Raw genomic sequence first — 15,051 nt, forward strand, 5'->3', positions numbered from 1 at the left:
GGAGTAAAGGGTAGCTATTCACAGAGGCAGAAGGTGGGTAGTAGTGTTCCACAAGGATCAGTGCTAGGACCGCTGCCGTTCACAATTTACATTAACGATTTAGACTTAGGAATCAAAAACACAATTTCTAAATTTACAGATGACACCAAATTGGGAGGAATAGTCAATACTGAGGATGACTGCAACAAGTTACAAGAGGACATTAATAAACTTGCAGAATGGGCATATAATTGGCAAATGAAGTTCAACACAGATAAATGTGAGGTAGTACATTTTGGTAGGAAGAATAGGGAGGTCACTTATTACTTGGAGGGTGTGAGTCTAGGTCGGGTAGAGGAACAAAGGGATCGAGGAGTACAAATACACAAATCACTAAAAGTTGCGACACAGGTTAGCAAGGCCATAAAAAGAGCAAACCAAGCACTAGGGTTTATTTCTAGAGGGATAGGATTGAAAAGTAGGGTAGTTATGCTAAACCTGTATAGAACCTTGGTTAGACCACACTTGGAGTACTGCGTACAGTTCTGGTCGCCATATTATCAAAAGGATATAGAGGCTCTGGAGAGGGTGCAGAGAAGATTTACAAAGATGATACCGGAAATGCAAGGGTATACATATCAGGAAAGGATGAACAGGCTGGGTCTCTTTTCTCTTGAAAAAAGGCTGAAGGGTGACCTAATAGAGGTCTTTAAAATTATGAAAAATCTTGATCGAGTGGAGAGAGAATGTTTCCACTTGTGGGGAAAAGCATAACTAGAGGACATCAATATAAGATAGTCACCAAGAAATCCAACAGAAGAAACTTCTTCACCCAAAGAGTGGTGAGAATGTGGAACTCGTTACCACCACGTCAGTGCTCTCGCTCAGGCCAACATCCCCAGCATCGAAGCTTTGACCACGCTCAATCAGCTCCGATGGACGGGTCACATTGTCCGCATGCCCGATACGAAACTCCCAAAACAAGCGCTCTACTCGGAGCTCCGGCACAGCAAGAGAGCCCCTGGTGGGCAGAGGAAACGCTTCAAGGACACCCTCAAAGCCTCCTTGAAAAAGTGTAACATCCCCATCGACACCTGGGAATCACTGGCCCAAGACCGCACAAAGTGGAGGAGAAGCATCCTGGAAGGCGCCGAACACCTTGAGTCTCTTCGCCGGGAGCAAGCGGAAGCGAAGCGCAGGCAGCGCACGTCAACCCAAGCACCCCACCCACCCACCCCTTCAACCACCGTCTGCCTCACCTGTGACAGAGACTGTAGGACCCGCATTGGACTCATCAGTCACCTGCGAACTCATTTTTAATGTGGAAGCAAGTCATCCTCGGTTCTGAGGGACTGCCTAAGAAGGAGAAGAGGTTGAAGCGAATAGTATCGATGCATTTAAGGGGGGGCTGGACAAGCAGATGAGGGAAAAGGGAATAGAGGGTTATGCTGATAGATTTAGATGAGGAAAGACTGGAGGAGGCTCGTTTGGTGTATAAACACTGGCCTGGACTGGTTGGGCCGAATGGCCTGTTTCTGTGCCATATATCCTAATGTAATCCTATGTAAGCTGCACCAGGTCAAACTGGTCTAGGTAGCATTCAAAACTCGTGCTCATTGCTCATTAACATGATTATAGTGCTGATCTCAGCGCTAAAAAAAACACTGCTTATTGGTTTACCACTCAACAGGTGGGCCAATATCAGGTACAGTCTAATTCCAAGTCATGTTTGGCTTAGGCTTTATCCAGTAAATAAAGGGGAGGGGCTTTGATGCAACAGCACCTCATTGTCATTCTCCACTTGGAAGCACAAGCAACTACAAAGAGATGGCTGAGCCTCAGCACAGGGAAAAGAACAAATCACCTCTCAGAAACGGCTCTGAGGCACTGGGGGTAGCCATGGTGAGGAGACTGGCTGTCCTTTTCCCACAAGCTGACAGGAAGCCATCGGCCCATACATCCAGAAGGCTGTGGCGGGAGATATCTGACTATGTGACGGCCACCAGTGTGGTCCCCAGGTCGTCCATCCAATGCCGAAAGAAGTTTAAATGACCTCACACAGCAAGTCAAGGTGAATGAAGGCTTCAGCAAATGCCATATCCCACCATCTGCACCACAAGCCTCACATAAGCTCAATGCACCACATCCCCATCATTCACCTACCAACAATCTCTACCTATCACCACTCAGACCTCACAATCATAGCCTCACTTCATTTTCACAACCACCTTCTTCTTCTTCTTACCACTACTGCAGCACTCACGCCCATATCTCACACCTTGCACATACTGACAGCTATTCAACTATGGCAGGCACATCACCCAAATACATTGCACCACACTCACTCACACACTTCCCTTTCTCTTGCAGGCCAAGGTCACACATAATCGCCGGGAGCAGTGGCAGACAGGCGGCGGGGTGGGCGGGACAAGCTGCCATACAGGCCTTGAGCCAACTGGAGGAGACAGTGCTCGACGTCATTGGAGGGGAAGTCACTGAGTCCGTGGCAACGGGCGAATTTGAAGCTTTTGGTCATTCCTAATTATTCTTCTCACATCGCACTTCCCTCTCATCCCACAATCTCTTCTCACTTACAAGCTGCTGATGCTGTATGCATGCATATCTTGCTTCCCCGCCCATTCCCCTCACCATAATCCAACTCTTGTGCCTTTCTGCTTTCAGATAACCAAGACCAAGCACCCGAGCAGCCTGTCCCCAAGGCAATTGAAGAGAGCGAGGGAGAGAAGACGACGACACAGCATCACTGCAAGCGTCACTCGCAGACACCAGCTCAGAAACTGGCACTGCTTGTAATTTAGAGGGTAGTGTAGATGCAGGATCTGCAAAGGGTGAGGCACCAGGCACGAATGGGCTGCAGCAAGGCCAAGGGGAAAGGGTAGCTCAGGGACCAGCTCCCTGGAGGTCAAGTTCGCCTGCAAGTTCTGCTGCACATGACTCAGATGAGGACCTCGATGTGGCGGCCATAAGAAGGGTGATGGGCATGCACCCTGAATTACTAGGTGCAATGACAAGCCTGCCAGAGAGCCTCTTGGTAATGTCAAGGAGCATATAAGAGTCCACTTCCAACAAAGTACAGGGCTTTGCGTGGAGTTTGGAGCTCATGATTTCCAGGCTGGAAATGATGGAAGACTCCAGGTGCGACCGTGTCGACCCAGACACGATACTGCGTGTGATGGGTGATGTCGTGGCTGCCAATGCAGCACAGGCAGAAGCGACCCAACATCTTAGTGCTGCAGCGGAAGTGCAGACCGCTGTCCTGCAGTCTCAGCTTGCTGCCAAGGAAGATCAGGCTGCTCTCAGCGGGACGACACCCAAGCTCAGACTGCTGCCATCATGGCTGGGTTTACCACTGTCGAACAGGGCTTGCAGGGTGTCACAGCAGCTCAGCAACCTGTCCTCCAACAGATTGCTATGAATGCTGAGGCGCCACCCCGGGTGAGTGGCAGTGGGTCAGTGGAGCAGGACCCGACTGTCCTCTCTCAGGATGAAAGCATTCCTGTTCCCACCACTGTCACTCTGCCATTGCCCTTGCCGCTGCCCATTAGCCAGCCAGCCCAGACTGCTGCCGCCCATGCCGAGGTGGGGCAGACTACAGTTGGGCTTTCTAGGTCCAGAGCTGCTCGAGGTTGTCCTGCAAGGCCATCTGAAGTCTCTCCCATGGAAACTCAGCAGCTTTCCACCAGCCATGCTGCAGCCAATGGGGAGCACTTTGTAGGAGCACTAGAGCAGGAAAGGGCACCCGAACGACAGGCACAAAGGGATTGCACAAGGGTGACTAGTTGGTATAGTATGTGTGAATTGATTCTTGATAAATGTAATCATTTTGTTTGGAATCTTTGTTTTGTGGCGGCTCTCATTTCAGCTTTATACCTAGGAGGGTGCTGTGATATTCCATGACAAAGGGATGATATGATGGGAATGTGGTTGATGAGGTTGTGGTGAGCAACGGGGATCTGGGGTTTCGTTCACTGGAATCGAAGCCTGGTGCAGCATTCACGGACAGTCCCTGCCGAAAGGGGATTTGCTGCCTGCCTCCTTCCTTCCTTCCTCCTCATCCTTCTCCTCCTCTCCCTCATCCTCCTCCTGAGGTGGTCCCACAATCCCTGGTGGCAAGGGCTGCGCTCTCATGATGGCCAAGTTGTGAAGCATGCAGCAGAGCACCATGAAATGGGACACCTGCTCCGGCGTGTACTGGAGGGCTCCTCCGAAGCGGTCAAGGCAGCAGAACTGCTGCTTCAGCAGCCCGATGGTCTGCTCGATGATGTTCCTGGTGGCAGCATGGCTCTCATTGTAAGAGTGCTGGGCACAAGTGTTGCGGCTGTGGAGGGGAGTAATGAGCCAGGTGCAGAGCAGATAGCCCTTGTCACCAAGCAGCCACCCTCAGGTTTGACGTGGTGGCTGGAACATTGCTGGCATACCGGACTGACGCAGGATGAAGCCATCATGATTGCTGCCAGGATAGCAGACATTGACCATTAGGAAGCACTGGGCATGGTCACACAACTGCACTTTAAGTGAGTGATAGCCTTTGCGGTTACCTAAGATCTCAGGCAGCCACGTGGGTGCAGTTGATGGCGTCCTGCACCATGGAGAAGCCTGCTATCCTAGCAAATTCACAGGTACGCTCCTCCTGCACCTCTCTGCTCAGAGAGAAGAAAAAGTAGTCCCTTCTCCTGGTGTAGAGAGCCTCCTTGGTGAAGCGGAGCCTCCTAATACACTACTCCTCACTTAAGTGGATATAAGAGAAGTTCTCTCTAAAGACCCTAGGTGGGCAAGGCCTCCTGTTGAGAGCCCCCCAGGCCGCCTTCTCCTCTCTCTGCGTACATCTTCACCACTTCTTCACTGCCTCCGTTCCCTCTCCCTACGATACTTGAGCGCGAGGGGGGTGCCAGTAGAGCCCGCGTGACTGTGAGCAAGTGTTGTGAGCAGAAGCCTTTAAATAAGGATGAAGGTGTTGTCCACTTGCCCCAACACTCCATGTTACCATAGGACCTTGAAAGAAGTTTAGAAAACTGCTGAAGTTGCAGAAAGTTCCACAGAGCCATTCAAACTGAAGAAACATGTCCGCTGCAAGTTGTTGCTGAGGATCCCTTTAAATACGCTGCTGGAGCCTCCTTCCTGCTTGTCAACGTTTGCTCAGCTGGTCGCTGTTAAGGCATGCCGATAAGTGGAGCGGCAAAGTTAAAAATGGCAGATCGGGTGCCAAGTGAGCGTTGCACACTCACTGACGTCACAATCTGCATAATCTACATAATTTTCGCAAGCAAAGACATTGGCAGCGCTGCCGCCCAGCCGAAAGTGGTGGCCTCCACGTGACCCGCCAGCAGTGGGTGGAAATGCGGCAGCTGCCATTTTTTCTCCCAAATCGAGCGGTAACGGCCTGCACTAAACCCCCAAATTTATTGCCCTGGGATTCTATGAATTCCCTAAATGTGTATTTCTAGCAAAACATGCTTTAGGCACAGTAATAATAGTGAAGAAAATATTGGCAAAGTTAAATCAGCCAACAAAATAATATATAGACTTGAGCAGTCTATCCCAGAACTTCTACATCTTTAATTACAAAATAGACCTGTGATTTCAATTCTTAGAACTGTCAAAGTTAACCAAACACTTAATAATCATGACGAAACAGCCAATGTAATGGACTCTCAAGGCAGGAGTTGTAACAAAGTCAAGCCTGACAAATCAGTATTACTTTAACCATCTGGTTGGGCCAGAGGGAAAAAATTCAGTATATCATCATTGAACTAACGTCCAACTAGAGTCTGTTTCACAAAGTCAGATCAATTCAGGCAATTGCAGTTATTGCCAGTCAGAACTAATTAAATGTAGGTGAAATTGAAGTCTGTAGGATGCAGCTGTCACTAAATCCAGTCCCGAGGGAATAAAATGCTGACGCGCTGCAAAACAGAGTTACAGGAGCAAGGACTGTCCATATGTGAGCCAATATGAAATGCTCAAGATGCCCTGATGTGGGTCACATGGCATCTCCATATGGATCATGCTGTAACCAGGATCGACCATTACAGCACAAGAGACAAGAAAGTCAATGAAAAAACCGGGAAGAGGGGCTAATGAAGTTTTGTGCATCATGCCATTCACAAATGCATAGTTTCAAAAATTCAGCAGTTAATCCTCAGGTTAGTGTATTTGTTTGCAAAGGTATTGATTGGGAAAATGTTGCTGGGGAAAGAAGAGAACCAGCAGCTGCCTCAAAAAAATGGCGCTGGAGAGGAAAGTAAGTGGGCCGCAGGCAACCGGGGTCTTGAGGTGAGTACACTACATCCGCTCTGGAAGGGGGACGAGTTATGGGGTAAAGACTGGTTGTATGGTAATGTGCCAGGAGAGGGTAGAAATCGGTGCAAATAGGAATGTGTTTTACGAATTAGCTGCTGTTTAAAATATACCTTTTTTTTTAAAGAGACAAACTTCTCTGAGATTGATGAGAACACCTGGCAAAGCAAGATTACACTGGTTATTGAAGCCTTTCTGTGCATGCTGCTGTAAGCTGTAGGAGTTTGAAAGCGATTACTGTACATAGAACCATACAGCACAGAAGGAGGCTATTTGACCCATCGTGCCTGTGCTGGCTCTTTGAAAGAGCTCTCCAATTAGTCCCACCCCCAGCTCTTTCCCCGTAGTCCTGCAATTTTCTCCCCACTCAAGTATGTATCCAATACCCTTTTAAAAGTTATTATTGAATCTGCTTCCACCACTCTTTCACAGCTGTGCCTTCCAGATCATAACAACAAAAGCTGTCATTTCAATAGGCTATGTACTTTTCATTCTCTTACATGTTTTAAACTAATTAAAATCCTTGGATTTTTCTTTTCACAAAATGTTAAGATGAAAAGCAATGGCAACAGTTCTGAGGCCACATGAACACTTCAGACAGATTATCTTAAATCTGTTCAGAACCTATAGCACTTAATGGCCCAAAATTTGCGATCGGAGGCTTCCCGCAAGCGGTTGCCTCCGACCTGTAAAAAATCTACACATTTACCTGGTGGCCCGGGAGATACGGAGGCTTGCGATCCTGAGCCTCTCCGGGTACGCGCGGGCAGAGGCCCACATAGCCCATGGGCGCATGTGGTTCACAAGCGCCCCTGGGATCACGTGGATCGGCCCAACCAATAAAACGGAATCCCCGTTCATACTTACGGGTGTTCCGGAACTCCCATAAGTATGAGCGGGGATCATTTAAAAAATACACAAACACATGAAATATATATTTTTTTAATTACATATTTAAAATGGATTAAAATGCCATTTAATTAAATATTTTAAACAAAAATTAAATTTTTTGAAAATATGTTTTAATGGGGCTAAAAATAAACTTACCTTAGGAGTGCCTGCTTTTACCAGGCGAAAACATTTCACAGGAATTCAGCGGGCAGAAGTTGGGCAAATAGCACAACTCGCCACCCGCAGAGGCCCATCTCCCAGGGCTGCGGAGGATCTGTCAATTCTTGACAGATTGTACGTTCTGGGTTTTAGCACATGCACACCTCGTACGCACCCGTAGGGGTCGCCAAATACGGCCCAAGGTTTTTCTGAGATTGCACTATGCAGTGTATAATCATTCAACTACATTATTTGCTAATATATACTTTTTCATAAGCCATTAATATTTCCAACAATAATGTAATTTTTGACTGAAATGGTAGTATCAGTATACATAGCTGTAAATTGATGTGTAGTGGATAGATTTTGATTAGCAGTTTTACCAGGACTACATTAACTCGTTTATGTTAATCACATGACAGTAATTTATACTTAAATAAAAAGAGTTTTAGGGGTAAATAGGAAAACTGTAAATACTACATATCTTAAATAAAAACAGCAAAAGTTGGAAAGCCACAAATCAAGGAACACCTGAAATGTTAACCTCACGTTCCCTGTATTTGTGCTGAATTACTTGTTGGGTATTTCCAGCAGTTTTTGTTTTTAAATTTCTTATTTCCAGCACGCATGCTTTTTTTTGTTACTAAAAACCACAGTACAACAAGAAATGCTGCAATGCAAAACTATACACTGCTGTTATTGGAGATCTGCAAAATAGTCTGAGCTCCACACACTTCAGCAATCAAGCAGTCCCATTGGGCGCGTTTAATTTTAAGAGAGATGTTCAAGGCACAGAACTTGATGTCACAATGGTAAATCATATCTGTTAATCTAACGGATTGCTCATGTGTTGTTCTTGTAAATAAACATTTGTATGAATTCATAAAGAATATTAATGGCTGACCTAATACAACATACAATTATTTAGTAGAATATATAACTTCCAAATAGGATTTTGGAAGCTTTGGCAGTTCTTTTTTTATTAAATCTATCACATCTTTGCTGCTGCTAATGTTAAATGACCAGGGTCTATTAGTTATTTAATTAGTGCCCAGCACAAAATAGTTACAGAAGACGACGGCCATTTAGCTCACCATAGCTAATCCACCCAGAAAAAACATACAATTCCTACATCACAGCATCTATTTCTTAAATGATTCAATGCTTTTCTCAGCCACCACCCTAACAAAGTCCATTTCAGGTGTTTATCACTGTGTGTGAAGAACATCCCAAGATCAGTCCTAAATTTGCCTTTCACTTGTTCGAACCAGTGCCCGCTGATTTTTATTGCCACATCCTCCTGAGGTCTTCACCATCAGCTGTAGTGCTAAAGACCTGTGCTCCAGAACTAACCACACCACTAGCTAAGCTGTTCCAGTACAGCTACAACACTGGCATCTACCCGGTAATGTGAAAAATTGCCCAGGTATATCCTGTCCACAAAAAGCAGGACAAATCCAATTCGGCCAATTACTGTCCTATCAGCCTACTGATGGAAGGTATCATCGACAGTGCTATCAAGCGGCACTTCCTCACCAATAACCTGCTCAGCGATGCTCATTTTGGGTTCTGCCAGGACCACTCAGCTCCAGACCTCATTACATCCTTGGTCCAAACATGGGCAAAAGAGCTGAATTCTAGAGTTGAGGTGAGAGTGACTGCCTTGACAACAAGGCAGCATTTGACCAAGTGTGACACCAAGGAACCCTAGTAGAACCTGTCTTTGACAGCACCTCCCAAACCTGTGACTTCTACCACCTCGAAGGACAAGGGCAGCAGAAACATGGGAACACCATCACCTCCAAGTCATACACCATCCTGGCTTGGAAATATATCGCTGTTCCTTCATTGTCACCAGGTCAAAATTCTGGAACTTCCTCCCTAACACTATGGGAGTACCTTCACCACATGGACTGCAGAGGTTCAAAAAAAACAGCTCACCACCACTTTCTCAAGAGTAATTAGGGATGGGCAATAAATACTGGCTTTGCCAGCGTCACCCACATCCCAGGAACAAATTTTTAAAAACTGAAGTTAATGGGGGTCAGGGGTAAAACTCTCCACTTGCTGGAGTCATTCCTAGCATAAGGAAGATGGTTGTGGTTGTTGGAGATCAATCATCACAGCCCCAGGACATTGTTGCAGGAGTTCCTCAGGGTAGTGTCCAAGGCCCAACCATCTTCAGTTGCTTCATCAATGACCTTCCCTCATCAGGTGGTCAGATAATGAAGCAGTCTGTGCCCACATGCAGCAAGACCTGGAAAACATCCAGGTTTGGGCTGATAAGTGGCAAGTAATATTTGTGCCACACAAGTGCCAGGCAATAATCATCTCCAACAAGAGAGAGTCTAAGCACATCCCTTTGACATTCAATGGCACTACCATCGTCGAATCCCCCACCATAAACAACCTGGGGGGTCACCAGAAACTCAACTGGACCAGCCTCATAAATACAGTGGCTACTAGAGCAGGTCAGAGGCTGGGTATTCTGCGGTGAGTCACTCAACCCCCGACTCCCCAAAGCCTCGTGTCCACCATCTACAAGGCGCAAGTCAGGAATATGAAAGAATACTCTCCACTTGCTTGGATGAGTGCAGCTCCAACACTCAAGATGCTCAACACCATCCATGACAAAGCACTCTGCTTGATCGGCACTTTATCCACCACCTTAAACATCTACTCCCTCCACCACCGGTGTACCGTGGCTGCAGTGTGTACCATCTACAAGATGCACTGCAGCAACTCACCAAGGCTTCCTCGACAGCACCTCCCAAACCCGCGACCTCTTCCACCTCGAAGGACAAGGGCAGCAGGTACATGGGAACACCACCACCTCCAAGTTCCCCTCTGTTAACATCACACACCATCCCGACTTGGACATATGTCACCGTTCCTTCATTATCGCTGGGTCTAAATTCTGGAACTTCCGCCCTAACCGCACTCTGGGAGTACCTTCATCTCTCGGACTGCAGCAGTTCAAGGCAGCGGCTCACCACCACCTTCTCAAGGGCAATTAGGGATGGGCAATAAATGCTGGCCTTGCCATTGACACCCACATCCATTAGAGATTTACCTTTTCTATCCATTATCAAGAAGACTGTATTATTTACCTGATTATGAAATTGGTGATTGTCAATTGTGTAATTTTTATTGTTTTCTAAATTCACATTTGTTCATTATATGTATCTAAGTCAGAAAATAAGTCAATTGTTTGTTCTGCATTCTATATATTTAAAAGTCTTAGCAATGTAACACATACGGTTCCTAACTTAAGTGTCATACACGGCATACTCTAACATTATTGGAAACTAATTTAAATGAAAATACTTGCATACAGAAATAAATATTTGATCTAAACAGAGGCAAGGCTACCACTAGGCAGCGCCAAACACAACAAACTACTGAGCCATTCCGACCTTTCCTGCAATTGCCGAATCTGTTCCTCCTTTTCCTGGTGGTCAGCTTTTAGAGTTTTGATGGTTGTTATATGCTTCAAAATCTCATTTGTTGCATTCTGCAACAGGAAAACAAAATAATTAGTTGCGATAAGAAAACAAAAACCAGTTTAAAATAAACCTTGTGGGGTTCTCTAGTTGATGATTTGTTAGATCTGAAGAGCACAATTCGATTTTCAACTAACATCTATACAGTTCATTTCTGTTGACAATTTACTTTTTAGATGTAAATTCCCATTACATTTAAAGATCTGTAGTTATTTTTTCCACATACATACCATGTTACATTTTAGATTATGTTCTGTGTAGTCTTTCGCTTTTCTACTCAAGTAAAACTCAAAAAGATGATGGTTGTATAATTTATTTGATAATTTTTCATTTAGTTAAAAGTATACCAGAAATGTTCCATTAAAGGGTGATGTGATAGAGCTGTTTAAAATGATGATAGGGTGAAAGAGAGTAAAGTGGAGAATACTGTTTCCAGTGGTTCAGGGATCGAGAACAAGGAGACATATATAGAATGTGAGAGATTTAGGATACATAGCAAGAGAGACTTTTTAGACAGAGAGTGTGGAACGCACCATCAGAGTTAGTGACTGGAGCAGAGACCAAGTCAACATTTAAAAATAGATTAGATAGGTGGTTGAAGGGAAGGGGGATAAAGGGATACAGGAACAGAGCGGACACGTGGGATTAGGATACTGCTCACGTGGAGGATAAACACCAACATGGACCGTTTCCGTACTGCAATTTCTATGTTATTATGTTGGTATTCCTGAAACTGAGTAGGCATATGTGGTAGAAGTGAGGAGGTATTTGTGGAGGGTAAATATATTTAAAACTCAGATAGAGTGAGTGAGAGTGAGTGAGACAGAGAGAGAGAGAGAGAGAGAGCGAGATAGGCAGATAGAGAGAGAGACACAGACAAAGAGAGACAGACAGAGAGAGAGAGAGACAGACAGACAAAGAGAAAGACAAAGAGAGAGATAGAGACAGACAGAGAGAGAGAGAGAGAGAGAGAGAGAGAGAATGAGCAAGCATGATGTGGGAGTTGTAACTTTCACCCAGCTTCTGTGAAACAATACCAAATATGCATCATGACAACCCGCATCACATGACAATCAGGTAGAAAAAGAATTGGGGAGTTATAAGTAGGCGTTTGCGTGCGAGAGAGAGATGCATCAGAGAGCTGTAGATTCCACCATGCTTATGTGGAACTAAAATACCCAGACTGTTCTGTGAAAACCAGGCAGAAAATATACAAATGTGTAAATGGAACAGAATAAAAATTAAAATATAGATTTCATTTTTCAGCATTCTGTAAAGTTTAAGCCATTAAGTGAATATTTGCAGCTAATAGTTTTCTTTGGGGTCCAGCTTCTTTTTTGTCACTGAGGTGACTGGTGTTAGTGCTGAGGCCAGAGAGGGATGTTCAGACAATGTGGCTAAGTTAGTAAGCCAGATCTGGACCATGGGGAAATGAGGAGAGGAAAGGAGAGAAAAAAAGAGAGGAAGGGGACCAGGAGAAGAGAGAAGCGGGACAGGAGAAGCTGAATGGGGATGGGGAGAAAAGAGGGAAAGAGAGAGCGAGAGAGAGGAGGAGGGAGAAACAAAGGTAGACAAACTACCTCAGCCAGAAGGAATGGCCTGAATTTTCACATGAGTAAGTAGAAGGGATATCAACTAAATCTTCCCTCCTCCCAGATCCCCAAGTTCCTCTTCAGGGCAGTGGGAGCAGGTTGAAGTGAACCAGCCCTCCCCAAATTCTGCTCAGTGGGGTGGGAGGCTGATTGCTCCAATCGGGGGTGAGGGTGAAATATAGCTCTGCGACATTGCAACTTTCTTCACAAAACGGGCCCTAAAATTTGTCTCATGGGGCGGTGATGGGGCGCAATGGTCTCGGAGGTAATAGGTGAATACAATAGACTAAATTGTCCCCAATACATGTCTTCCAAACAGAGACTGCAATGATTCTCATCGAGTCTGTGACAACTTGTATGGTGGCGACTAAAGTTTAATCACCCCGCAAGTCCACAGGTCAAGCAGGAGCGCTGAGTAAATGGTGAAGGGCAAAAAAACACTAGGCTTTAATGGATGGGGACCATTTATAAAGTAGTGGGTTGGATAAGGGTGTAAACAGCTACGTTGACAGCTGATGGCACCGACCGCTGTACATGGCCTTCTTTAACCTCACAAAGGCCTTCAACACTGTCAACCGTGAGGGATTATGGAGTGTCCTCCTCAAATTCGGCTGCCCTCAAAAATTTGTCACCATCCTCCGCCTGCTTCACGAGGACATGCAAGCCATGATCCTGACCAACGGTTCCACCACAGACCCAATTCACGTACGAACCGGGATCAAGCACGGCTTTGTCATCGCACCAAGGCTCTTCTCGATCTTCCTTGCTGCAATGCTCCATCTCACCCTCAGTAAGCTCCCCGCTGGAGTGGAGCTAATTTACAGAACAAACGGGAAACTGTTCAACCTCCGTCACCTCCAGTCCAGATCCAAGGTCGTTCCATCCTGTCGTTGAATTACAGTATGCAGACGACGCTTGCGTCTGCGCTCATTCGGAGGTCGAACTCCAAACCATTGTCAACACCTTCACCAAAGCGTACGAGAGCATGGGCCTTACACTAAACATCCGTAAGACAAAGGTCCTCTACCAACCTGCCCCCACCCCAGCACACAGTACTGCCCCCCCCGATTATCAAAATCCACGACAAGGCCTTGGACAACGTGGACCACTTTCCATACCTTGGGAGCCTACTGTCAACAAGGGCAGACGTCGACGACGAAGTCCAACACCGCCTTCAGTGTGCCAGTGCAGCCTTCGGTCGCCTGAGGAAGAGTGTTTGAAGACCAGGACCTCAAACCCGGCACTAAGCTCATGGTCCACAGAGCAGCAGTGATACCCACCCTGCTGTATGCCTCAGAGACATGGACCATGTACAGCAGGCACCTCAAAGCACTGGAGAGGTACCACCAACGCTGCCTCCACAAGATCCTGCGAATCCATTGGCAGGATAGGTGCACCAACGTCGGTGTTCTTGCTCAGGCCAACATCCCCAGCATCGAAGCTTTTGACCACGTTCGATCAGCTCCGATGGATGGGTCACAGTGTCCGCATGCCCGATACGAGACTCCCAAAACAAGCGCTCTACTCGGAGCTCCGGCATGGCAAGCGAGCCCCAGGTGGGCAGAGGAAACGCTTCAAAGACACCCTCAAAGCCTCCTTGAAAAAGTGTAACATCCCCACTGACACCTGCGAATCCCTGGCCCAAGACCGCACAAAGTGGAGAAGCATCTGGGAAGGCGCCAAACACCTCGAGTCTCTTCGGTTCCGAGGGACCGCCTAAGAAGAAGAATAGGCGTGGAGGGTGGGGGCGGTGTTCAGCTTCGCTTACTGAAGTCAAGACAAGGCTGCAATTTCATCTGCTGGAATTAACATTCTAGTAATTACACAGCAGATAGCCAAAGTCTGGAAGTGCAGGGCTAGTCACTGAATTAGATTTACTACATCAATCCTGCTTTTCGAGCTAACTTAACTGTGACAAATTTATAATGGACAACCCACGGTTGGTTGAGGGACAGAAAACAAAGAGTTTGGGTAAATGGGCTTTGCTCTGATTGGAGAAGTGTTGGTAGTGGTATTCCCCAGGGATCAATGCTGGGTTGAGATGATTTAGACTTGGTCAGGGGCACAGACTCAAAATCTGCTGATGGTACAAAGGCAGGAGGCTCAGCAAACAGTGAGGAGGATTGTAAAAGACTTGAGGAAGACAGGCAGTTTAGCAGAATCTGGAAAATGTAATTTAATGCGTAAGAGTGTGGTAATACATTTTGGGGGATAAAACAAGGGATGGGAGTATACACTCAATGAAAAGGTGCTGAAGGGTGTGGACGAAGAGACAACTAAGGGTTCAAATACATAGGGGTCAATTTTAACTCGGGTGCGGGGAATTGTCGGGTTCCCCGAATTTAGTGTTTCCCACACGAATCTAAATGGGTCTGTGAGATTGATGCAATTTTAACTCAACTGGCCAATTGATTTCCAACGTGTGGGAACCCTTGGCAATTGAGTATTTCCAGTCAGAAAGTCGCAAAATATGACGTCATTATTGCTGCTGCATTTAGGGTCTGAAACAAGCCTTGCTTCTTCTGCAGACTGCCAACCTTTTGGCATTTGCTGATACACTGAGCTGGAAGCAGAATGGCAAGAGAAAGACCGAGGTCTGCACCCCGTTT

General features: G+C 46.3%; 1 protein-coding gene across 1 annotated transcript in view; it reads right to left on the reverse strand.

Annotated features, from left to right (window-relative positions):
* The window catches only part of cntln (centlein, centrosomal protein), a 477,268-nt gene that overhangs the window by 133,695 nt on the left and 328,522 nt on the right, over window positions 1-15,051 (reverse strand). The window contains exon 21 of the mRNA XM_085991655.1: window positions 10,764-10,861. Within this exon, the coding sequence (XP_085847781.1) occupies window positions 10,764-10,861 (98 nt within the window). The remainder of the gene's footprint in view (window positions 1-10,763; window positions 10,862-15,051) is intronic.

Source organism: Somniosus microcephalus, chromosome 1 (genome assembly GCF_052327205.1).
Source record: "Somniosus microcephalus isolate GS21.2 chromosome 1, FLI_Smic_1.0, whole genome shotgun sequence".
In the NCBI taxonomy this organism is placed as follows: Eukaryota; Metazoa; Chordata; class Chondrichthyes; order Squaliformes; family Somniosidae; genus Somniosus; species Somniosus microcephalus.